The 24172-nt window shown below is 49.9% G+C and overlaps 2 protein-coding genes across 3 annotated transcripts; one reads left to right on the top strand and one right to left on the bottom strand.

Moving 5' to 3' along the window:
- The first annotated feature begins 998 nt into the window (after window positions 1-998).
- FNDC8 (fibronectin type III domain containing 8) lies at window positions 999-10572 on the top strand. Its single transcript, XM_023192858.1, has 4 exons — window positions 999-1321; window positions 6876-7251; window positions 9247-9483; window positions 10127-10572. The coding sequence occupies exons 1-4, from the start codon at window positions 1113-1115 to the stop codon at window positions 10277-10279; spliced, it is 975 nt and encodes a 324-aa protein (XP_023048626.1). The 5' UTR covers window positions 999-1112; the 3' UTR covers window positions 10280-10572.
- A 594-nt stretch (window positions 10573-11166) lies between these two features.
- On the bottom strand, window positions 11167-22198 carry NLE1 (notchless homolog 1). Of its 2 annotated transcripts, none has more exons than XM_023192856.1 (13): window positions 22126-22192; window positions 21848-21991; window positions 19876-20093; window positions 19269-19348; window positions 17566-17642; window positions 17293-17390; window positions 16745-16937; window positions 16106-16241; window positions 15913-15959; window positions 14981-15183; window positions 13095-13254; window positions 12924-12994; window positions 11167-12297 (listed from the first exon to the last, which is right to left on the bottom strand). In XM_023192856.1, the coding sequence occupies exons 1-13, from the start codon at window positions 22189-22191 to the stop codon at window positions 12285-12287; spliced, it is 1506 nt and encodes a 501-aa protein (XP_023048624.1). In that variant the 5' UTR covers window position 22192; the 3' UTR covers window positions 11167-12284. The 2 variants fall into 2 exon arrangements, with proteins under 2 accessions (XP_023048624.1, XP_023048625.1); XM_023192857.1 differs by having other exon boundaries at window positions 11909-12297; window positions 19847-20093; window positions 22126-22198.
- Between the last annotated feature and the right edge of the window lie 1974 nt (window positions 22199-24172).

The raw sequence follows: 24172 nt of genomic DNA on the forward strand, positions 1-24172 counted from the left end.
TTTATTTATTTATTTATTTATTTATTTATTTATTTATTTATTTATTTTTAAGGCAGAAAACCTTAGTTATATAGAACACACACAAAATTATATAATTTGGCATTTTTAAACGTTCTTTGCCTCATCCACAGGAAGAAATAAAACTGTACATGGTTATCTCATCACAAATCCGTGAGGGAGGCGCTATTTTTTATCCCTGTTTCACCATTGAAGAAAATGAGGTTCCGTGAGGTTAAGTCACTTGCCAAAGGTCACCCAACTAGGCAGCACAGGGCTGGATTTCACATCCACATCTGACTGCAGAGCCAATGCTTTCTAATAGCTCCCCTCCCCACCCATGAAGCTATGTACATGTTTTCCTACTGTAACGTGATTTCTCTGAGAGCAGAGATCACGTGTGGCCCATCTCTGTATCCTGCTGAAACAGCCACCATTGTCCCTCCACACAGGCAGGTACTTGGGAGTGTCGGTGTAGCACATTTAGAATTCTAGCAGTGAAGTCTGATTATATGTGAGCCATGAACCCCTATGAACCGTCTGGGCTTTCCCTTTTCCCAACCTACTGGGCACAGTGGAGTCTGCCACCTGTGGTTTCAGGATAGAGAGCCTTAACATCTACGGACAAAGTTTCCCTCCCCAACAGACACTTTCCAATACTGCCTATCTCTCAGGGCCACACCGCCATCCCCTACATCCCGTGCCTGTCTCTCACCATCCTTCTCCTTCGCAGGGCGGTGCTGAAGGGCACAGGTATCAGGCATTTTGAGATCTTCAGAGAAGGGCAGGGCTGCTCTCACCATGGAGTATTAGAGCTGGAAGGGGCCCAACGGCTCATGCAGTCTGTTCCTTGGTTTTACCCCTCTCATGATGCTGCTTCTCAGTCACACTGGCCCTTGGTCTGGCCAGCCACATAGCTAGCGGGACAGCAGTAGCCTCAAATCAAGGGGGGAGGCTGGCCTGTAATTGTTACACTCTGTGATGATTATGAAGTCAGCTCGTTGCACCCGCATCCTGCCCAGACTAAAGGTGGGCCACTGCCCCCACAGTTTCTCTCTGCTTCTGGTCAGCTGGGTTGTCCTGCACAGTGACGGCTGTCATCCCAAACAAACCAGATGGCATCAGAGGCACTCCATCAAGTGGGAGATGGGGAGGAGGCTGTACTGAAGAAAGAAAACTTCAACATGATGAATACCCTCGACCAAATGCCAAAACCCTTTCCAAACCCCAAGTCTATGAACCGTAGCGTCACTACCAAAGGACTCCCACTTTCCTCAAAGGGCAATTTGGTCAACTTCTTGGAGGATAATACCATCAACCTACCGTAAGACACAAATCTGGTTCTTTCCTCTCTCTCTCTTTCTTTTTCTTTTTTTTTTTTTTTTTTTTTTTTACAGGGTCTTGCTTTGTCACCCAGGCTGGAGTGCAGCAGTGCAATCTCGGCTCACTGCAGCCTTGACTTCTTGAGCTCAAGTGATCCTCCCACCTCAGCCTCCCAAGTAACTGGGACTATTTATGCACCACAACCACACCTGGTGATTTTCATTTTCATTTTCTTTTTTTTTTTTTTTTTTATGTGGAAACAGGGTTTCACCATGTTGTCCAGGCTGGTCTTGAACTTCTGGGCTCAAGCAATCCTCCCACCTCAGCTTCCCACAGGGTTGGGATTGTAGGTGTGAGCCACCATGCCTATAGCTTCTAAGAAAGGCTGGAGCCAGGGGCTGGGCAGAGAGACTTAAAGAAGCTGTACTTCCATGACTTGTCACAACCCAGTTCCTTGACTCCCAGAGAAGAGTGTGTGAGCAGGTTGGATCTATGTATGTATTCCTAAGCCCCAAATCGCTTCTTGGAGGCATATGGCACTCCCACTCCAGGAGGCCTTCCTGAATTAGTCAGTTTTGTTGACAGTGTTCTTGTCCTGCCTTGTCTGGCTGTGGTCCTCACCATCACCAAACCCCCAACACCCCCATGGCTCCTCTTTCTCAACCCTCCCTGTTTGGTAACTTCATCTACCCGACTGTTTCCCAGTAGCCTGCCTTCCTTCGGACTGGGTTTTGCTGTTCCTCCTCACCAAGTCTGGGTTTCCTCTACTTCATTCCACAAAACTCTTTGAGCACCTGCAAGGTGTCTGGCCCAGTGTTGGAGTTCTAGGAACGTACAGCTGGAAAGCACAGTCCCTGCCTTTAAGGAGCTCCCAGTCTGGCGTGTGGAGGTCAGGGTTGAAAGGACGGGGATCACACAATAACGAGAATGATACAGCATAGTCTGGTAAGTGCCAGGACAGGATGCCTTGAGGGACCAGAGGGGCTTAGTATAGCTTGAGACTGGGTGCAGTTGAGGGAGGCTTCTTGAAGGAAGTGATATTTGAGCTGAGTCTCCAAGGAAAGAATGGAGTTAGCCAGTGAAGGGGTGGTGGTGCAGGGTGATGTGGGCTGGGAGAATTACATGCAGGGTATTTTTCTTTTTTTTTTTTTTTTTTGAGACGGAGTCTCGCTCTGTCACCCAGGCTGGAGTGCAGTGGCACCATCTCAGCTCACTGCAAGCTCTGCCTCCTGGGTTCACGCCATTCTCCCGCCTCAGCCTCCCGAGCGGCTGGAATTATAGGCGCCCACCACACGCCCGGCTAATTTTTTGTATTTTTAGTAGAGACGGGGTTTCACCATGTTAGCAAGGATGGTCTCGATCTCCTGACCTCATGATCCGCCCGCCTCGGCCTCCCAAAGTGCTGGAATTACAGGCGTGAGCCATCGCGCCCGGACTCATGCAGGGTATTTTTATGGGTGAGTGACCTGTGCAGACCTATGCACACATGGGCCTGCACTTACAAGGGGCTTGTGCTTAGTTTAATGCTTTGCTGTTACTATCTTGAAATTCATAATCTTTGAATAAGGGGCTCAATGTACTTCAATTTGCACTGGGCCCCACAAACTACATAGCTGGTCTTGATTCTATGAGAGGAATGTGGTGTCCATTCCTGAAAGTGCCCATAAGCGAGTAGGTATGGCTAAAGTGATGGATACTTGTAGGAAACTTCATGGTATACTGGGAATCTTGGGCTAGAAGCCCAAATTCAAATCCAAGTTCTGCCACTTAGAGATTTATGGTCTTAGACAAGTTAATTAAGATCGGAGGCCAGATGGGGTGGCTCACACCTGTAAACCCAGCACTTTGAGAGGCTGAGGCGGGCGGTGAAGTCAGGCATTTGAGACCAGCCTGGCCAACATGATGAAACCTCATCTCTACTAAAAATACAAAAATTAGCTGGGCGTGGTGGCACACACCTGTAGTCCCAGCTACTCGAGAGGCTGAGGCAGGAGAATCCTTTGAGCCTGGGAAGTGGAGGTTGCAGTGAGCCAAGACTGTGCCATTGCACTCCGGCCACAGGTCTGGGAGACAGAGCAAGACTCTGTATTAAAAAAAATAATAATAAAAAAAAGGCCGGGCACTGTGGCTCAAGCCTGTAATCCCAGCACTTTGGGAGGCCGAGATGGCCAGATCACAAGGTCAGGAGATCAAGACCATCCTGGCTAACCCGGTGAAACCCCGTCTCTTCTAAAAAATACAAAAAACTAGCCAGGTGAGGTGGCGGGCGCCTATAGTCCCAGCTACTCAGGAGGCTGAGGCAGGAGAATGGCGTGAACCTGAAGGGCGGAGCTTGCAGTGAGCTGAGATCCGGCCACTGCACTCCAGTTTGGGTGACAGAGCGAGACTCCGTCTCAAAAAAAAAAAAAAAAAAAAAAAAAAAAAAAAAAAAAAAAAAAAAAAAATCGATCAGGGACCTTCAACCTCTCATTTGCCAAATGGGGCTAACACCCATCCAGCAGAGCTATTGTGAACATCAGGAGGAGGAGATGTTCAGTATGTAGCCAGTGCCTAGCAGCCTAATACCCAGACTCTTCAGTCTACGAAAGACCTTCGTGGGGGAATCATTTATTCCAAATGTCCACCAAGGGCTAGCATAGGATTGTCCTACGCTCTCCCTTGTCCAAATGTCCATCTGGGCTAATCAGGATTTCTCAGAAGGAGGCTGATGAGGCTGGAACTTGCGGAGGATCAACCAAGACATGGGAGGCTGGCTGGGAGTAAGGGATCCACAAACTGTGGATTGTGACCTATTAATGGGTCAAGAAGTCCTTCTAGTTGGTGAAGACCACTATCATAAAAATAAACTGGCCAGGTGCAGTGGCTCACGCCTGTAATCCCAGCACTTTCGAAGGCCAAGGCGGGCGGACCACGAGATCAAGAGATCGAGACCATCCTGGCCAGCATGATGAAACCCCTTCTCTACTAAAAATACAAAAATTAGCTGGGCATGGTGGTCGCACCTGTAGTCCCAGCCACTTGAGAGGCTGAGGCAGAAGAATCGCTCAAACCCAGGAGGGGAGGTTGCAGTGAGCTGAGATCACACTACTGCACTCCAGCCTGGCCGACAGAGTGAGACTCCGTCCCAAAAACAAACAAACAAACAAACAAATAAACTATAATATAATTGGAAATTCCAGAGCCCATTGCACACAGAGTAAGTATTGGTCTGCGAAATGTTTGTTTTAGTTATAGGTGTATATATACCTGTACTAAGTTACCATGGAAAGTGTGTTTTACTTTGGGTAAAGGTAAAAAAAAGATTTGAAAGCCAAACTTTTTGGCTTGGTATTCTTCATCAGTTAAAAAATATATATATTTTTTATTTGTCTGGGGGCAGTGGCTCATGCCTGTAATCCCAGCACTTTGGGAGGCTGAGGTGGGCAAATCACCTGAGGTCAGGAGTTTGAGACCAGCCTAGCCAACATGGTAAAACCCCATCTCTACTAAGAATACAAAAGTTGGCCAGATGTGGTGGCATGGGCCTGTAATTCCAGATACTCAGAAGGCTGAGGCAGGAGAATCGCTTAAGCCAGGGAGGCAGAGGTTGCAGTGAGTCGAGGTCACACCAGTGCACTCCAGCCTGGGTGACAGAGCAAGAATCTGGCTCAAAAAAAAAAAAAAACAAAGAGAGTAAAAACAGAAAAAAAATATTAAGTGATGGGGATCATGTACAAGGTTTTTCTTTGTCATAGCAAATAATTGATAACAAAACAAATATCCATATAGGCCGGGCAAAGTGGCTGAAACCTATAATCCAAGCACTTTGGGAGGATAACTTGAACCCAGGAGTTCGAGATCAGCCTGGACAACATGGCAAAACCCTGCATCTACAGAAAAGTACAAAAACTAGCTAGACATGGTGATGTGCATCTGTAGTCCCAGCTACTCAGGATAAGGTGGATGAATGGCTTGAGCCCAGGAGTTTGCGCCACTGCACTCCAGCCTGGGCAGCAGAGGGACACCCTGTCTCAAAAAAACGAAACAAAAACAAATATCCATGTAATGGAAAACATATAACAGTAAAAATGACTGAACCAGAGCTACATGTGTCAATATAGTTGAATGTCAGCACAAAGTCGAGTGAGAAAAGCAAGTTGCAGATGGATATGTGCTGAATAATATCTTTTATTTATACAACATCTACAAACGTGAAAAATAATAGATCTTGCCTAGAGATAACATAAATGTGTAAGAAACCTATAGAGACGCACATTGAGTAATAAATACACAATTTAAAATAAAGCTAGATGAGGAGTAAATGGAGGTTTAATATAATATTCTTGATATTTTTGTGTAAGTCTAAAATACTTCATAATTTTTAAAAATTCAGAGTGGAAGAAATAAGTTTTTGAGCATCCACCCCAACATATGTACATTTGTTTTATTTTATTTATTTCTGAGACGGGATCTTGCTCTGTTGCCCAGGCTGGAGTGCAGTGGCACGATCTCGGCTTACTGCACCCTCCACCTACCGGGCTCAAGTGATCCTCCTGCCTCAGCCTTCCAAGTAGCTGGAATTACAGGCACCTGCCACCATGCCCAGCTAATTTTTTGTATTTTTAGTAGAGATAAGGTTTCGCCATGTTGGCCAGGCTGGTCTTGAACTCCTGACGTCAGGTAATACACCCGCCATGGCCTCCCAAAGTGCTGAGATTACAGGTGTGAGCCACCACACCTGGCCCATATGTGTATTTGTATTCCTGTTAATTTTACATGCTAGATATTAATAGGTATTATTAAATGTTACTAAAATGTAAGTAAATATTAATGATTCCTTTAAAATTTAAATAATAGTAAATAAATATTAGTGAAATTGAATGTATTACTTCCATACCCCAGTAGATCTTTGTGGTTATTCCCTGGGGCATTTGCACCCCATTTGGAGGGAGGACTTGCCATTTTAGCATGTTTTTTAAATTGTAATTTTCAGAACACTTGCATCAGGATTTTCTAAGGATTTTTTTTTTTTTTTTTTTTTTTTTTTTTTGAGACAGAGTTTCACCCAGGCTGGAGTGCAGTGGTGCGATCTCAGCTCACTGCAACTTCCGCCCCCCGGGTTCAAGCAATTCTCCTGCCTCAGACTCCCAAGTAGCTGGGATTACAGGCGCCCACCACCACACTCAGCTAATTTTTGTGTTTTTAGTGGAGACAGGGTTTCACCATGTTGGCCAGGCTGGTCTGTAACTCCTGACCTCAAGTAATCCGCCTGCCTTGGCCTCCCAAAGTGCTGAGATTATAGGCGTGAGCCGGCGCGCCCAGCCAGAATCTTGTTAAAGATGCAGATTCCCTAGTCCCATGCTAACTGGGGACCAGAGACTAAAAGTCTGCATTTGTAGTAAGTGCCCTGGTGAGTCTAATGCAATGCTATAGAGCAATGAGGCTGTTCCAAGCTGTTTGCAAATGGCTGGGCATGCTGGTAAGTCAGGCCCAAGGCCTGTCCTCAGGAGCCCTCAGGTGGAACGGGCTGGGGTGGCCTCCTTCATTTGACTCACCTGTCTCCCCTCTTGCTCCAGGAAGCCGATGCCAGTGGATGATTCAGACTGCAGCTCTGATGATACCAGCATCTCTGCCTTCTCATCCACCTTGCCGAACCCCATCAAATTAGCTGTGACCCAGCCCAACAGCAGCTTCTTTGCAGGGATGCTGGAGGGGGAGCTGAACAAACTCAGCTTCTCCCCGATGGCCAAGAATACAGAAAAGGAGGACCTGGCCCTCGGCCCCTGCCCATGCCCATCTAAGTGCCAAATGGCCACGAGGGGCCTGCTGGACCTCGACAACCCTGAGCTGGAGACAGAAACCTCCTCAACGCACTCGGAATCTTCTGCGGTTGTGGACCTGCCGGACACCCCCTTCATCTTTGAGCACACTGTCAGCAATTCCACAGCTGTGGTGCGTTTCCCTTGCTCATGCGTTCAGCAGAGGCTTATTGTGCCAGGCACTGAGCTGAGCTCCATGGGTAGTGAGAAGGTGCCTGCCACCTGCATCTCGACCTCAATTTCATGGTTTAGGAAGGGAGAGGATGTGTCTGTAAAAACTCCAGGGCAAGACAGAAAGGGTTCAGTGCTGTAGGAAAAGTTCAGACCAAGTGCTATTAGGAATTCAGAGGAAAGATACATTACTTCCAGATGCAGGAATAAGCTTGGTGGCTTTTGGTAACATCTGAGCTGGGAAGCAGAGGTAGCACGTAAAGATCTAGAGGTGGAGGAGGGAAGGCCTTCCCTGGAGGGGCGGACCCTAGCAAAAGCTCACAGGAAAGTGTGGGAGGAAATCTCAATGTGAACAAGATGGCAGGTGATCTGTAGGAACAGGAAAGCGTGAGAAGCCCTGGATGAGGACCTGGGATCCAGTGAGGCTCCTCGGGATTCCTAGGCCTCCTCCCTAGAGAGTCTGGGGTGAAACCTGATAATTTGCATTAGTGACAGATTCGCGGAGGATGCTGGTGCTGCCAGTCTGCAGGCTACACACTGAACAACACCGTCCTACACCATGGGAAGTGAAGACAGGAGTCAGGACGGGGAATGTTAGTCTGGGGTCATCTTCCAGAGTACTCCATTGTTAGGATACTGTATAGATTTTTCTGTAACTAACAGGGAACAGCTTTGTACAAAGCTTCACGTCAGATGATGAAAGCAATTCGAGCTGTATCTTGGGAAGATGCCTGGAATTCCACTGTTGGATGGCCCAGAGCAGTGTTTCTCAAAGTGCTCTCCAGATGGACAGTGTCAGCATCACTCAGCAAATTGTTAGAAATTTAAATTCTCATCTCCCTCCATCACATTTGGGCCTCCTGAGTCAGAAACTTTTGGGGCGGAGGCCAGCAATCTATCTTTTAATAAGTCCTCCGGGGTATTCTAATGCACACCAAGTTTGACAACCACTGGCCTAAATGGAGGAGAAACCAGATAGGAGGCAGCAGGCCCAGAAATCTGCAGTTATAAAACCTCTCTGAGATGCTTAACCAGGCTTAGCAACCATTGTAGTACAAAGTGTATGGGCTCTGGGGCTATAGGTTTGAACTCTGGCTGTCACTTAATTGCTGTGTGATGATGGACCAGTCACTTGCCCTCTCTGGACCTAGTTGTTAAGAAGATCTCTAAGGTCAGCTGACAGAGTCTAGAACAGCGGTTCCCAACCTTTTTGGCACCAGGGACTGGTTTCATGGAAGATAATTTTTCCATGGATCAGGTTGGGGGGATGGTTTCAGGATGATTCAGCATATTACATTTATTGTGTATTTTATTTCCATTATTATTACATTGTAATATATAATGAAATAATTATACAACTCACCATAATGTAAAAACTGTGGGATCCCTGAGCTTGTTTTCCTGCAACGAGAGGGTCCCATTTGGGGGTGATGGGAGACAGTCACAGATCATCAGGTATTAGATTCTCATGAGGAGCATTCAACTTAGATCTCTCCCATACAATTCACAATAGGTTCACTCGCCTGCGAATATCTAATGCCGCTGCTGATCTGACAGGAGGCGGAGCTCAGGCGGTACTGTGAGCCATGGGGAGCAGCTGTAAATGTAGATGAAGCTTCGCTTGCTCGCCCACCGATCTCCTCCTGCTGTGCTATCCAGTTCTGCACAGGATATCTGCTATCAGTCCATGACCCAAGGGTTGGGAACCCCGGTGTAGAAGAAATATGGAACGAGGGTGCACCCTAAAGTGGGCGGGGCTGCCCAGGAGAGTAGCACATGCTGCGGGGCAGGGCTGCCACACTCAGTGCTGCAGTACCTTGCACCTTCCATCTGACTTGCCTGGGTCCCAGCAGGAGCAGGGGATGGGTGTGGGACATCCTGACCCCAGTTGGGAGGGTGAGGGGACAGGAAGGACAGGACAGGTATGAGGAAGCCTTGGGGCTCTCTCTTTCCCTAGATTTCCTGGACCTACGCCTTGGGCAAGCAGCCGGTCAGTTTCTACCAGGTCCTGTTACAGGAGGTGGCCCAGACACAAGAGAATGAGTTGCCCAAGGCAAAGAATCGTCCATGGATCTTCAACAAGATCTTGGGTACCACTGTCAAGCTGATGGAGCTGAAGGCTAACACATGTTACTGCCTCACTGTCCGTGCAGCCAACACAGCTGGGGTGGGGAAGTGGTGCAAGCCCTACAAAGTAAGCCCTGGGAAAAGAGGGGCCTTGGGGGTGGAGAGAAGTCCCAAACCAGGGAACCAGGGCTTTGGAGGTTGGGAACATCCCTATACCCACATGTCTCATCTGGCTAGCTTTCCTTCTGCTTGGATCAAGAAGCATCAATTCCAGGATGCATGCTTCTGGGAGGTTTACAGATTAAGCCACTCTGGGGCCCACTAGGAATGCATTTTTCAACATCATATTTTTCAACGAACGTATTTTTCAACATCACTATAATGTTCCCCTTCCAAAGCCATTGGTTTTTAGACTCTGCAACTCAATGCCAATAATTATGAGTAGGCTGGGAAGTCAAGGGCATTGAAAGAAACAGGGAAGACAAGAGGCTAAAGGGGGACGAAGGGAACAGCCGGGTGTGGGTAGGGGTACAGGGGTATAGAGGCCTGAGTACACACAGCTCTTTGGTTGGAAACATCCCATAACTGAGGAGGCACAGGCTTGAGTCATGCATCTTTGTACCTGTTTCCTGCATCAATGGCTAGGTTGGATAAGGCTGTTTAGAATAGGTCTGAGTTAGCAGACAGAAAAAAAAAAGGAGGTGATAGAGAAAGAGAGCCAGGCTCAGATCTGGGAAGGAATTCTGAAGGGTTTTCTTGTTTCACTTCAGTTTGCAACCCTGGCCACTGACTTCAGCAGCTTCCCTGAGAACAACCCCATCCAGATCACCGTGCGGCGCAAGGAACCCCAGCGAAAGATCGTGTCCATCGGGCTGGAGGAGATGCGGAGGCTGGAGGATCTGGAATACCTATTTCCCTATTAACAGGGAGGGCCCCAGGACACCCCTCACCAACTTTCAGCTTTGGCCCCGGGCCCTTAGGAACCAGAACCATGAGTCTTACCGTACCACCAGCACCATGCGGGCCCAAGGGCCTGGCAGAGTGGTATGGGAACCCCATCCCTGGGCTGGGGCCAAGGCTAGATAGATAGGGGCCCCATTCACCTGGAGACATCCCAGTGGCCAGGTTCAGCCACTGCCCACAGCTGCTAGACTGTCCTCCCCCAAATCTGGGCTGGGTCTAGGTCCCTCATTAAAGAACTGCAGGCCATCCAGCACCCTCAAATCTGCTTTATGCTGCAGACAGCCTCAGATGGGCTGGCCGACACCCACCTCCTAGCTTCCACCAGGACGGACTCTACCTGAGTAGGGAGATGGAAAACAGGCAGCTAGGCAATAGGATGCTGCCGTCACCCCTTCCCCAGTGGGGCGGGGGACAGGGGCAGGGAGACTGGTGCTGTAAGACTAAAAGCCTCTTACACCAGAAAAAAACACAAATAGCTGTCATGGACAGAAGTGGTGGCCCATGAGCTGTCAAACTAGCTTGAGCTCTGGAGGAAGGAATGTGGTACAAAGTGCACAATAAGCTTCGGGGAAGGGCCTGGTTTAATCCCGGCTCTTCCTCTTACTGGACGTGAGGGTGCGGGCTAATCATTTAAGCTTCTTGTGTTGTTTCCTCATCAAAAGTGTGGGGGCTTGAGAACTTTCCAGGCCTGGTACAGTCTGAGGGCACAGCAGACAAGCACCTGACACCAAGGAGCTCAGCGGCTGATAGCTTTGTTCGCTTCTCATGTAGCCTCACTGCAGAGATGTGCAAGGTGGAGGCCAAGCACCGCAGCTAGGTGACGCGCAAAACCCAAAAGCACGAAGGGTGGAGGAGGGTAAGAAGGAGCAATATGCCAGTTCTGAGCAGTTTATACAAGGATGGTTTGGAGATCCAATCTGAGTAGTTCATACCATGACCCAGCTTAGCATGGGATGCAGGAGAAAGCGGAGGCAGGGTGCATTCAGGGCAAGATCTCAGCCTGCAGTCTGAGTCCTGATGGGAATTCCTTTCACTACTTGAAAGTTCTCATGTGGCAGAGAACTATCCTCTGTTATCAACCATACCCACTTCGGCTCAGAGCTTACTGCTGCCTCCCCATCTGAGGGAATCCTCTGGAAGAACCATCACCTTCCCCGCTCTGTCCTGAGGGCCCAGGGAAGTGCTTGGTGCCTGGCAGGGCCTCAGGCAGTGTGCTATGGGAAGGCAGACGTGTCCCCTAGAACAGGCCTGGCCAGCAGAACCCTCTTAATGACGAAAACCTTTCTGTGTGCTGTCCAATACTGGAGGCCTTACTTACCCTGTGTGGCAGAGGAACTGCACTTCTATTTCATGCCAGCAGCCACATATGGCCGGTGCCTACTGCAGTGCACAATACAGCCTTAGATTCTCCTTGGCCACTATCACAACTGGCCTCTCTCTTACCAACACGGGGGAAGACAGGGAAGGCAAGTGTCTGGTCAGTGTGGTTTTGGCGTAGTCCAGTGCAAGGGAGGGGGCTGGACAATCTGATTTAGCACAGTCCTTGATAGAGTCCTGGGGATTCTAAGACAAGGAATTAGAACCCAACACACAAAACATAAGCTATTTATTTGGTCATAGAACCTGGGGTCTGACCCTGTACAGAGCTGACACTAGCGGCCCACTCACAGAGCCTGGCCGCCCGCCACCCCTGTCTGTACCAGTAAGGTATAGAGTAGCGGACACAGGCCAAGTTCGGTGACAACTTCCTGTGACCTTCGATTTCTGGCTCTGGGGTGTGCCACAAGCAGGGATCTGTGGGAAGACCCCACTCGGGTCTGTCGAGGACAGCAGGCCACGCGCATTCTCAGGTCCCCACTGGTGGGAAGGGTGTGTGCGCTGCCACCCGAGTCTTTGTTCTCTGGCAGGAAAGGCGGCTGGCAGAGGCCGAGTCCAGGTGGGGGTCAGAGAGAACTGCAGGCCTTCTCATCTCCTCCATCTGTGGAGAAGGGAAGGGTGTCAGGATGGAGATTCCACCTCACGAAAGGGAGGCTGTCATATAATCCCAGTGTCACCTGACGGATGGCCTGTGGTCCACCCTCAGACTCACCAAGAGCGGGGCGACCGTCTCTGCTCTGGCCACCCAAACTCAGGCTGCCCACCCGCTGTCTGCTGCCGCCAGGACCTCCACCCAGGGCCTGGCCCCTGGGATGCCCACCACCAAACAGTCACAATCCCTTATAAGCACACGACACTTTAGCTTCCAGTGCTTACCCTCCTATTTTTGATCCTATGAAGGTTTGATAATTCCCAAGAGACTGATGAACCAAGTTCTCTGTAATTACTCATTGGCAGAACTAGGATTTGAACTCCGGTCTTGGGACTCTGAAGTCCAGTGACAGAAAGACTTGGACGCACCCTCTGAGAGGGTATCCTATGGCCTCTGTTATTCCGGTTGCCCTCCCACCTGCCCACTGACAGCCTGGCTCCACACACCTCCTCATGACAGTCTGAGCACCTGGAGGGCGCTGTGGAATTCTATGCCGTCACGGAAAGTGTGCAAAGAGGGACTGGCTTAGGGTCAGGAGGGCCAAGCACGCCAACCACCACCTCCCCCACACTCACATCCGCAGGCATTTGTCCTTCCCACCACTTGCCACTCTCTGGCCATCTGGACTCCAGTCAACAGCATATACCTAAGAGGAGGGAGGCAGAGGAGGGAGGCAGGTGAGGTGGTGAGAGGGAGACAGCCAGGCTCCAATCCCAACCCCTCCTCTGCCCGAGGGTTGGCCCTACCTCATCCGCATGGCCAGGCAGGTCCATGGCCAGCTTCGGGGCCTTCACATCCCACACCTTCAGTGTGCTGTCACTGCTGCCGCTGACCAGGAGCCGGCTGTCAGCTGACCATGCAATCTGGTACACGGCAGCCACGTGGCCGCGTAGGGAAGCCAGGTACCTGGTCCAGAAGACGATGATGGATCTTAGTCTGAGTTAGATCTTCCAACACATCTAAAGGTTCCCCTATGCTCACGGTCATGGTTCTCAACCTTGCCTATTTGTTAGAAATACCTGGGAACTTTTGCAAAATCATACTGCCTGGTCCCCATCCCAGACCATTTTAATCATTACCAGTCATTACAATTTGTAAAACTTCTGCAAATGAGTAGCTTCTAACATGCCTCTTGCTTGCCCTCCATACCTGCACAACTTTGCATGCCTTAGACTCCAACGTGGCCATCTGCTTAGCCCATCTGCCTGACATCCCCCCAAGCAGCAGGTGCCTGCTGACAGGCGGCATGGAGTAACAGTGGGCCAGGCCCACCTGAACTTTCACATCAACACAGTCTAGCTGTTTCTCTTTGGACAAACCATCAGGCCTCTCTGAGACTCAGTTTTCTTATTTTAAAAAGGAACCCAATTACCTATGTTAAAGGGTTGCTGTGTGAAAACACAGTGACTGATGCAGAGGTCCCCCTTCAACCCCAACAAGGTATTCTGCTGGCTCTTTTTCTCCCCTTGCCTCTGCCTTTGCCTCTCCTCTGATCCGATTAACCCCAAGGGCATTGTGCCTCATCACACGAAGGGTTCCCACACTAGAGTGCGTAGCAGAGTCACCTGGTAACTTTATTAAAATGAAGAATCAGATCCACAGGGTCTGAGTTGGGGCCAGGACTCTGCATTTCTATCAAGCTCCTATGTGATGCTGATGCCGCTGGTCTGTGGCCCATACTTTGAGGAGGTCCAAGTAACAATTGTACCACAAGCCTACTACCACCACTTCACCTTCTCCAGGGCTACAGCCCTACCACTTCAGCTAGCTCTAAGATCACTTCTCTCCTAAGACATAAACTAGCTTTTTTGAGACAGAGTCTCACTTGTTGCCCAGGCTGGAGTGCAGTGGTGTGATCTCGGTTCACTGCAACCTCTGTGTCCCAGGTTCAAACGATTCTCCTGCCTCAGCCTCCGGGGTAGCTGGGATTATAGGAATGTGCCACCACGCCTGGTTAATTTTTGTATTTTAGTAGAGATAGGGTTTTGCCATATTGGTCAGCCTGGTCTCAAACTCCTGAACTCAGGTGATCCGCCTGCCTTGGCCTCCCAAAGTCCTGGGATTACAAGCATGAACCATCGCACGTGGCCTGAACTAGCATTTTTAGTGACCATTTAGTGCAGGTCCCAAATATACCGTCTCATTAAATCCTTGTAACTAGGCCAGATGTGGTGGTTCACACCTGTAATCCCAGCACTTTGGGAGGCCGAAGCAGTTGGATCACTTGAGCTCAGGAGTTCAAGACCAGCCTGGTCAACATGGTGAAACCCTGTCTCAACTAAGAATACAAAAATTAGCCAGGCACGGTGGCAGAGGCCTGTAATCCCAGCTACTTGGGAGGCTGAGGCAGGAGAATCACTTGAACCCAGGAAGCAGAGGTTGTAATGAGCCAAGATGGTGCCATTGCACTCCAGCCACTTGAACACCAGGCAAGAGTGAAACTCATCTCTAAAACAAACAAAAAAACCCTTGTAACAAAGCTGAGACGTAGGAGGTCTGCATATTACCGAAGAGGAAACAGTGGCTTAGAAAATCCAAACACCTGCCAAGGCCACACAGCTAGTTAAGTGGCAGTACCAAGCCCCTCCCACTATTCTCTCCTTACAGAGGAGCAGTACCCACTCCTACTCACTTGCCCGTCCTGCCATCCCACAGCTTGATGGACTTGTCGAAGGAGGCACTAGCCACGACGCGGGAGTCAGGAGAGAAGAGCACTTGGTTGATGAGAGCTTGGTGTCCTGTCATCCGAGTGAGAGGTTTTTTGTCCTCTGCTGGGGACCACAGGAATAAGGTGAAGTCGTCTGAGCCAGACACCAGCCTCTCTGGACCCTGGCCCTAGGGGAGGCAGACAGCACACTGTGTTGGGTGTGGTCTCAGAAAGAAGGAGGAGGGCCCGACTTTGGCAGCAAACATACACCCTGATTACTCAATGCCAGGGACACAGAGAGGCCAGCACTAGAAGCAATGAGGACTGGGTTGGCCACTCACTCGCACGTGATCCCAGGCGAGTCACTTCATCCAAAAGGCAAAAGAAACTACGTGCATGTAGAAAAAAAATTTTAAGATACACAATTACAGAAAAAGCAAGGCACAAAATAATGTGTTAAAAGGAGCAGGATTTTATGTATGTAAGTATGTGTGTGTGCTCATACATATATACTGTATATAGACACGTGTATGTGTGCATATTAAATCTCTGGAAGGTGATTCAGGATATTGGTAGCACTGGATGCTACAATAGATGGGAGACTTTGTGATCTACCTTTTTGTATTTTTTGAACGTGAATGTGTAAACAATCTTAAATAAAACAATAAACTAAAATAAAAAAGAAGCATGTTGGAAATATAATAAATAGGTAAGCAAGTAAACTAAACAAAAAATGAAATAAAATGATCTGTAGCACATTAATATTTTAGGACTGCAAACTAGGATTATGAAGAACAACTTTTTGGAACAGGTACATTCTGAGCTGAGTCTAGAATGGAGAAGGGTCTGAGAGGGTTTTAGTGATTGGCTAAGGACCGGTACAGAGCTGGGGGTGCATGTGGCTGGCACACACTCACCCGCACGAGGTTGTATCGGCTCAGAGCCCTCTCCTTCAACTCCTGCACTGTGGCCAGGTACCGGAGGAGAGAAGAGGAGATGAGGAAGAAGGCTGATTAGAAAATCTGATACAAAGAGCAAACACTCCCCATTAAGCTAGAGAACTGGTGCCTTTCCAAACAGCCCCAGATCTTCCTTCTCCCAGTCACTCACAGGATCCTTGGAGGTCTTGGGCATTAACTGAGGCCTCAGCAGGTTCAAAGGCCCCAGTGCGCAGGGCATAGTCAGTGCTGAGGGCCATGGTGTTCACCCAGTGGCTGTGGCCTTGCAGAGTCCGGCACAGCACACCCTAGGGCAGAGCGAGCCAGGTCAGACACACACACTCCTCCCCACCCCTAGGAGATTAGCCCCAGGAGATGGTGGTACAGGACTAAGAATCATCTTCACTCATGCACTGTGATCTTAATCAAACCACCCCTCTGGGGTCAAGTCTCTCCCCACTTGTAAAATGGAGTCCAGATCATTAAAATGTTTCACGGAACAGGAGTTAGGTATGTCAGAGTAAACAGCTCCAGTCCAATACGTTTGGGCTATGGTAGATCTGACAAAGCTCAACAGGTGTCCTACAGGAGGAATTTCCAGAGTGTGACGATCTCACGGGGACTCTGCAATCTACACTATGGTGCAGCACCAACCACAGAACTCCTCATTCCCAAAACACCTCCATTGACCAGGGGCTGCCAGCACACATCTGGGAAACACTGAACTCGCAGATGTCAAGGTTGTTCTGAGTGCCAGCATCTTGTGACTTGCGATTTTCTGGACTGGTTACTGAACCCTCCCAGTGCTTACATCATGAGCCCTCCAGACTTTGATGGTGCGGTCCTGGGAGGCAGAGTAGAGAAGCCCGTCCCCTCCCCACCGGAGACAGGTGACCGATTGGGTGTGCCCGGTGAGGATGCGCTCACAGCGGCCTGCAGTTGTGTCCCAGATCCGCACAGTGCCATCTTTGGAGCTGCTGGCCACATAGCGGCACTCAGGGTTCCTGCAGAGAAGGGAGATGTGACCTCATCTGTGACCTGGCAACATCTGTCTGCCCATGGCACCTCCCCATTCCCAACTCAAAGGCCATGGACAATCTCTTGACAGCTTTCTGACACCAAGACCTGCCTGCACTGCAAGGTGGTTGCAACAAGCAGATCCTGTGATGAGCAGCCTCTCCCAAGCAGCAACGCAGGTCCGCACCTGGAATACCCTTCTCCCATGCCTGCCAAGCCATCATGGTCATTCAAGTCATGCCCATCTCGTCCCCTCATGTAAAACTTCTATGCATTGGGCAGGGAAAGGGGATGTCTTTGATCCCCTGACTCATGTGTCCCAGCTCCATCAGTGTCACTTACGCATGGAAGGGCTCCCAGCTCAGGCCTGTGATCCACTTGCTGTGGCCAGCGAGGGTCCTGCCCACCTGCTTCCCTGTGCTTGGGTCCCAGAGGAGAATCTGAAGGACAAAAGTTCACTGAATAATCCTCCCCAACAGGTCTCTGGCTCCACCAAAAATCCCTGCCTACCACTTCCCACCCAACCCTCCTCAAAGACTCCTGAACCTGATTCTGAACTGTCCCCTGGGGAAGGCGCCCTTGAGTCTCTGCCTAGTTAACCTGAGCACCACCTACCTGGCCATTCTTGCAGCCTGAGGCCAGCTTCTTGCCGTCTGGAGACCACGATATACTAAGGACCCAGTGTCTGTGTCCTAAGAAAGCAGAGGAGGGAGAAATAAGGGACTACATCTGTCTTTATCCCCAGTGCCCAGCAGTGCCTGGCAGGTGCCAGGTACTCCTTAGTCATTTGAATAAATGAATGATCTAACAAAAGGAGTGATGAGGCTTTCTGGGAATGGAAAGAATGCACCCCAAGTATTAGAGCTCTGCATCTTGCTGTACGGGTAACACCATCACTCTCTAATGATTCCTTATTTGACACATACTATGAAGTGTTTTCGTACATGTCATCCCTTGTTATTCTCACAAGGGTTCTAAGGTATGGAGCAAAGCAAGAAGTATCATCCTCATTTGCCAGACGAGAAGACTGAAGCTTAGAAAGGGAACATGCCCTACACACACAAGTTCACTCAACCAATCTGTGGTATAGCAGTGGTTCTTCAAGTGTGGTCTCGAGAGCAGCATCATCAGCATCTCCTGGGAACTTGTTAGAAACACAAATTCCCAGGCCCTAACCCAGGCCCAATAGAACCAAAACTCTGGGGGTGGGACCCAGCAATCTGTATTTTTTTTGTTTTCTTCTTCTTTTTTTTTTTTTATGGAGTCACACTCTGTTGCCCAGGCTGGTGTGCAGTGGTGCCATCTCAGCTCACTGCAACCTCCACCTCCTAGATTCAAGCGATTCTTCCGCCTCAGCCTCCCGAGTAGCTGGGATTACAAGCACATGCCACCATGCCTGGCTAATTTTTGTAGTTTTAGTAGAAATGGGGTTTCACTGTCAGGCTGGTCTCAAACTCTTGACCTCAAGTGATCTGCCTGCCTTGGCCTCCCAAAGTGCCGGGATTACAGGTATGAGCCACCACGCCTGGCCAGCAATCTGTATTTTTTTGAGATGGAGTCTCACACTCTCACCCAGGCTGCAGTGCAGTGGTGCCATCTTGGCTCATTGCAAGCTCTGCCTCCCAGGTTCACGACATTCTGTCTCAGCCTCCCAAGCAGCTGGGACTACAGGTGCCCAACACCACACCCGGCTAATTTCTTGTATTTTTAGTAAGACAGGGTTTCACCGTTAGCCAGGATGGTCTCAATCTCCTGATCTTGTGATCTGCCTGACTCAGCCGCCCAAAGTGCTGGGATTACAGGCGTGAGCCACTGTGCCTGGCCAGCAATCTGTATTTTAACAAGGCCCCAAGGTGAGGTGATTCTGACTGGTGCTCAAGTTTGAAAACCACTGTGGCAGAGGCAGGACTTAAATCAGCTTCTCCTTGCTACCAGTCAGTCAGCCTTTCCCCACGTCCCATATTGACTCCTTGGTGTAGTTTCTGCTTGTGTCTAAGTGGCTGGCTGCGCTCAAGGACATGGTCTCTACCTAGGAACAGACAGCCACCAGCTGGATATTAAGGGGCTGTAATCTGCAAAGTGAGACCCTCATCTCTATGAAAACAAAAAACGAGCCAGGTGTGGTGGCAAGTGCCTGTCGTCCCAGCTACTCTGGAGCCTGAAGTAGGGGGACTGCTTGAGCCCAGGAGTTTGAGGCTTGAGCCCAGGAGTTTAAGTTAGCTGTGACTGCACCACTGTACTCCATCGTGGTCGACAGAGCAAGACCCTGTCTCAAAAAAAAAAAAGAAGATCCCCTAAATGGCTAATTGCATACTGACCCTTGCATGTGAAATGTGGTGTCTCTGTGCTGAGATCCCAGAAGCGCACGGTGGTGTCACCAGAGCCACTGGCCAGGTACCTGGGGAAGAACAGAGGATGCTTGATACTGCATATGTGCATTCCTGCCACCTATTCAATCACTTTCTGTGAACAGAATATGGAACTGGACTCTTTCCTCGACCCTGAAAAGGAGAAAGAATAATGATGCCGCCCTCTGGGAGAATAGCCCAGAAGGCCATTTCTTTCCTCTCCACAGCTATAACCAGCTTTTGAAGTTCTCATTGCCTTCCTAAGTTTGAGATAAGCAACTAATCCCAGTTTCACAGATGAAAAATTAACTCAGAAAGGTTAAGTGATTTATATAAGTCACACAGCTCAGATCTTGAGAAATCAAGTCCAAGAAAGGTTTGTCCAAGGCAGGGGTCCTTAGCCTTTGGGGACCATGCCCTACTGAGGAAGTCCCTTAATGGCAAGCTGAGTCCAGAGCTTGGGTCTATGGTAGGCAGCCCTGAGGCCCCATCAGTTACAACTCTGGGGGACCCTCCCCACACCAGGCAGAGGCTGCACCCCCACATACCCCCTCCATGAGTCTGCAGCTGTCCTTACTTTCCCGTGGGGCTGAAGGCCACAGAAATGACTGCCTCACTGTGACCATCCAAGGAGCTGGTGCAGCGAGTCACGGCCCGGACTCTGAAGACAGCCTGTGGCTGGTAAATGATGTCTAGGACCTTCTCAGTCTCCACTGCCTGGGACTCCAACGTCTTCCCCAGTGAGGAGACGATCTCAGCATCGTGGACAAAGAAAGCCAGTGGCAGGGGATCCTCCTGAAGGACAATGGTAAAGGGCAACCCTTCATCAAAGGATGTGCAAGGGCACCATCTGCCAGGGATGCTCCCCACTGAGCTGTGGGAGGTGAAGCTTCTTCTTTTCAGCCACTGTGCTAGGGATACCCCCATCATTGCCCATTGAACAAGACCTTTTATTTATTTATTTATTTTTGAGACAAGAGTCTCACTCTGTCACCCAGGCTGGAGTGCAGTGGCGCAATCTCCACGTTGGCCAGGCTGGTCTCAAACTCCTGACTTCAGGTGATCCACCTGCTTCGGCCTCCCAAAGTGCTGGGATTACAGGTGTGAGCCACCGTGCCCAGCCGAGCAAGACCTTTCAAATCACTGAACAGCAGTTGTAGGACACTTACACAGCACTTGGAAATTCTTTTTTCTTTTTGTTTTTGAGATGGAGTCTCGCTCTGTCGCCCAGGCTGCAGTGCAGTGGTGAAATCTCAGCTCACTGCAACCTCCGCCTCCCAGGTTCAAGCAATTCTCCTGCTTCAGTCTCCTGAGGAACTGGGACTACAGGCACCTGCCACCATGCCCGGCTAATTTTTGTATTTTCAGTAGAGACTGTTTTCGCTATATTGGCTAAGCTGGTCTCGAACTCCTGACCTCTAGTGATCTGCCCACTTCAGCTTCCCAAAGTGCTGGGATTATAGGCATGAGTCACCATACCCGGCCTGAAATTCTTTATCTGCATCTCATAACAACCCTGGGAAGCAGATACTAATATTCCCTCGGACAGTTTCAAAAGCAGAGGCTCAGAACAACTAAGTAATTTGTTCGATGTCCTATTGCCAATGATTAATTCAGGTTCTTTAGGTCCAAGATAGGATTAACATATAGCATTATGCAGTGTTTCCCAAACTACCACACCACACTGTATTTGTGTAAAAAGCAACCAAAAAGCCTGTTAAAAAATGTAGACTTTCTGCTTCATCCTAGAGTTTGGTTTAGTAAGCCTGGGATGGAGTCCAGGAACTGCAATTTTAAGGACCTTCCCTGTCCCCAGGGCAGCTCTTCAGTAAACACACTGGCTTAAAGTTTAAAAGCAAAGCCCAGGCGCGGTGGCTTACGCCAGTAATCCCCAGCACTTTGGAGGCCAAGGCGGGCAGATCACGAGGTCAAAAGATGGAGACCATCCTGGCAAACGTGGTGAAACCCCGTCTCTACTAATTAGCTGGGAGTGGTGGCTCGCACCTGTGGTCCCACCTACCTGGGAGGCTGAGGCAGGAGAATCGCTTGAACGCGGAAGGCAGAGATTGCAGTGAGCCGAGATCACACCACTGCACTCCAGCTTGCCAGCCTAGCAACAGAGCGAGACTCCGTCTCTTAAAAAAAAAAAAAAAAAAAAAAAAGCAGGGGTATTCAGATAGTTTTGGGTTCCAATTCCAAATCTGCTACCTACTACATAGCATCGTGTAAATAATTGAGTCCCTCCGGGCCACGCTGTAAAATGGAGATACTAACGTGTCCCATCTTGGGGGACTGTGACAAGGAATCAATGAAATACAGTATCCAATGCGTTCAAAGCTAGGCCCGTCTCCGCAGGTGGACCCCGATGGTTGGCGTGTAAAGCGCTTTGCCACTGATTCCATCTCTGACATAGGTGGGAACTCACGCCGGGTGGGTCACCACAGTCCGTTTGAGGGCGGGGACCATGAACCGCAGACCCTCGGTCATCTGATTCCCCCACCGCACCCGCCGGGGGTGGAGATGCGAGACCGCCCTGGCCAGCCGCTCACCTGGGCCAGTAGCGCGTTGCACACGAGCTGCAGCCTGTCCGGGGTGATGTCCACGGGCACGTCGAACGGGGAGCCCAGCAGCTGCCCGCCCTCATCCTGGAACTGCACTAGCAACCGCTGCACATCGCGCGCCACCGACTCGTCCTGCGCGAGAAAGCGGGGCGGGAGTCAGTCTCGTCGCCCGCCCGGAAGAGCCCCACTTCGCTTCCCTCCGGCCTCAGGGACCCGGGCCCTAGCGCCCCGCGCGACGCCCCCCGCCCCCATCCACGCACACCCACCGCCACTGCCGCCGCCATCCTGCGTCCCCACGTGGAGGAGAAAGAGCCCGGCAGACAGAGCGCCATCTCCGTGGTCGGGCGGGGTCGCCGCCGGCCACATCGCCCTCTGCTGTTGGGGAGGAGAAGCGTCCCGCTGCGCACGGCCTCAGGGATTAGAAACGGGTTTACCTGGTGCTCCTCCCGCCTCTCAGCAGCCTTCACATTTATTTTTTCCCAGGGTCGTAGAGGACACAGTCAACTTTCGACTCTTCACAACAAGAATTCTAGTCCCATTTTAATTTTATTTTATTTTGAGACAAGGTTTCACTCCTTCGCCCAGACTGGAGGGCCGTGGCGCCATCACGGCTCACTGCAGTCTCGAACTTTCGGACTCAGCGATCCTCCCACCTCAGCCTCCCGAGTAGCCTGGACTACAGGCACACGACACCCTGCCCGGTTATTTTTCTTCATTTTTTTAAAGACGAGTTCTCACTGGCTGGTCTCAAACTCCTGAACTCAGGCAGAGACTCCCCAACTCCCCAGCCTCAGCATCCCAAAGTGCTGGGATTACAAGTGTGAGCCACCATGCCTGGCCTAGAAATTAGTATCCTTTTAAAAAATGGGTCAAGTTAAGGCTGGGCGTGGTGGCTCACGCCTGTAATCCCGGCACTTTGAGAGGCCGAGGGGAGCCGATCACTGGAGTCCAGGAGTTCGAGATCAGCCTGGCCAACATGGTGAAACCAGGTCTCTACTAAAAATACAGAAAGATTAACCAGGCATGGTGGCATGCGCCTGTGGTCCCAGCTATTTGAGAGGCTGAGGTGGTAGATTCGCTTGAACCCAGGCGGCAGAAGTTTCAGTGAACCAAGCTCTTTCCACTGCATTCCAGCCTGGATGACAGAGCAAAACTCTGTCTCAATAAATAAATAAATAAATAAATAAATAAATAAATAAATAAATAAATAAAATGGATCAACTCAATTAATACTTGAGTACAAAAGCAAACCATTGCTGGGCGCGGTGGCTCAAGCCTGTAATCCCAGCACTTTGGGAGGCCAAGACGGGTGGATCACGAGGTCAGGAGATCGCGACCATCCTGGCTAACACGGTGAAACCCCATCTCTACTAAAAAATACAAAAAACTAGCCGGGCGAGGTGGCGGGCGCCTGAAGTCCCAGCTACTCGGGAGGCTGAGGCGGGAGAATGGCATAAACCCGGGAGGCGGAGCTTGCAGTGAGCTGAGATCTGGCCACTGCACTCCAACCTGGGCGACAGGGCCAGACTCCGTCTCAAAAAAAAAAAAAAAAAAAAAAAAAGCAAACCATTTCTACAGTCATCAACCCTGTAAAGCAATAACCATGATAATGACATCAATCAATCAGGAACTGTTCTAAGTGCTTTTTCCACATAACTCATTTAATTCTTGTAACCCTTTTTCCCCCATATTACAGATGAGGAACTGAAGCAGACAGCAATGAACTTGAGCTCTCTTGCCTGAAACGAAGGATCTCCCTTGCCAACTCTCCTCTCCCTCTACTGCTCGGGCAGTCTCAAGCTCTGCGGAGTCATCCTCATGAACACAGCTTGGATCTGCTCTCCCCATCTCCACCGCCCCACTCTGGTCAGAGTCCCCATCATTGCCTGCCTGGACCACTACAACAGCCTCCCGATGAACCCTCCTGTCTCCATTCCTGCCTCTTTCCACCCATTCTCCACGATGCAGCCAGGGTTATCTTTTCAGATAAAAAATCTGGCCTGTTGCTCTTCACCCTCAAACCCCACAATGGCTCCCTTACGTGCAGGAAAAAAGAAAACTCCTTATAATGGTCCATTCAGCCTTGCTACGTCCAGCCACCCCTCTCTTTAGGTTAAATCTTGCTGGCTTTTTCTGAGTTCTTACAAGGCATGGCTCTTCCTGCATCAGTGATTTTGCACGTGCAGTTTTTTCTGTCTGGAACTGTTATGGAGTGAATTGTGCCCTTCCCCTAATTAAAGCTTATCCAATCCCTGGTCCACAGGCTGCATGCAGCCCAGGATGTCTCTGAATGCAGCCCAACACAAATTCGTA

Source organism: Piliocolobus tephrosceles, chromosome 16, assembly GCF_002776525.5.
Source record: "Piliocolobus tephrosceles isolate RC106 chromosome 16, ASM277652v3, whole genome shotgun sequence".
Classification (NCBI taxonomy): Eukaryota; Metazoa; Chordata; class Mammalia; order Primates; family Cercopithecidae; genus Piliocolobus; species Piliocolobus tephrosceles.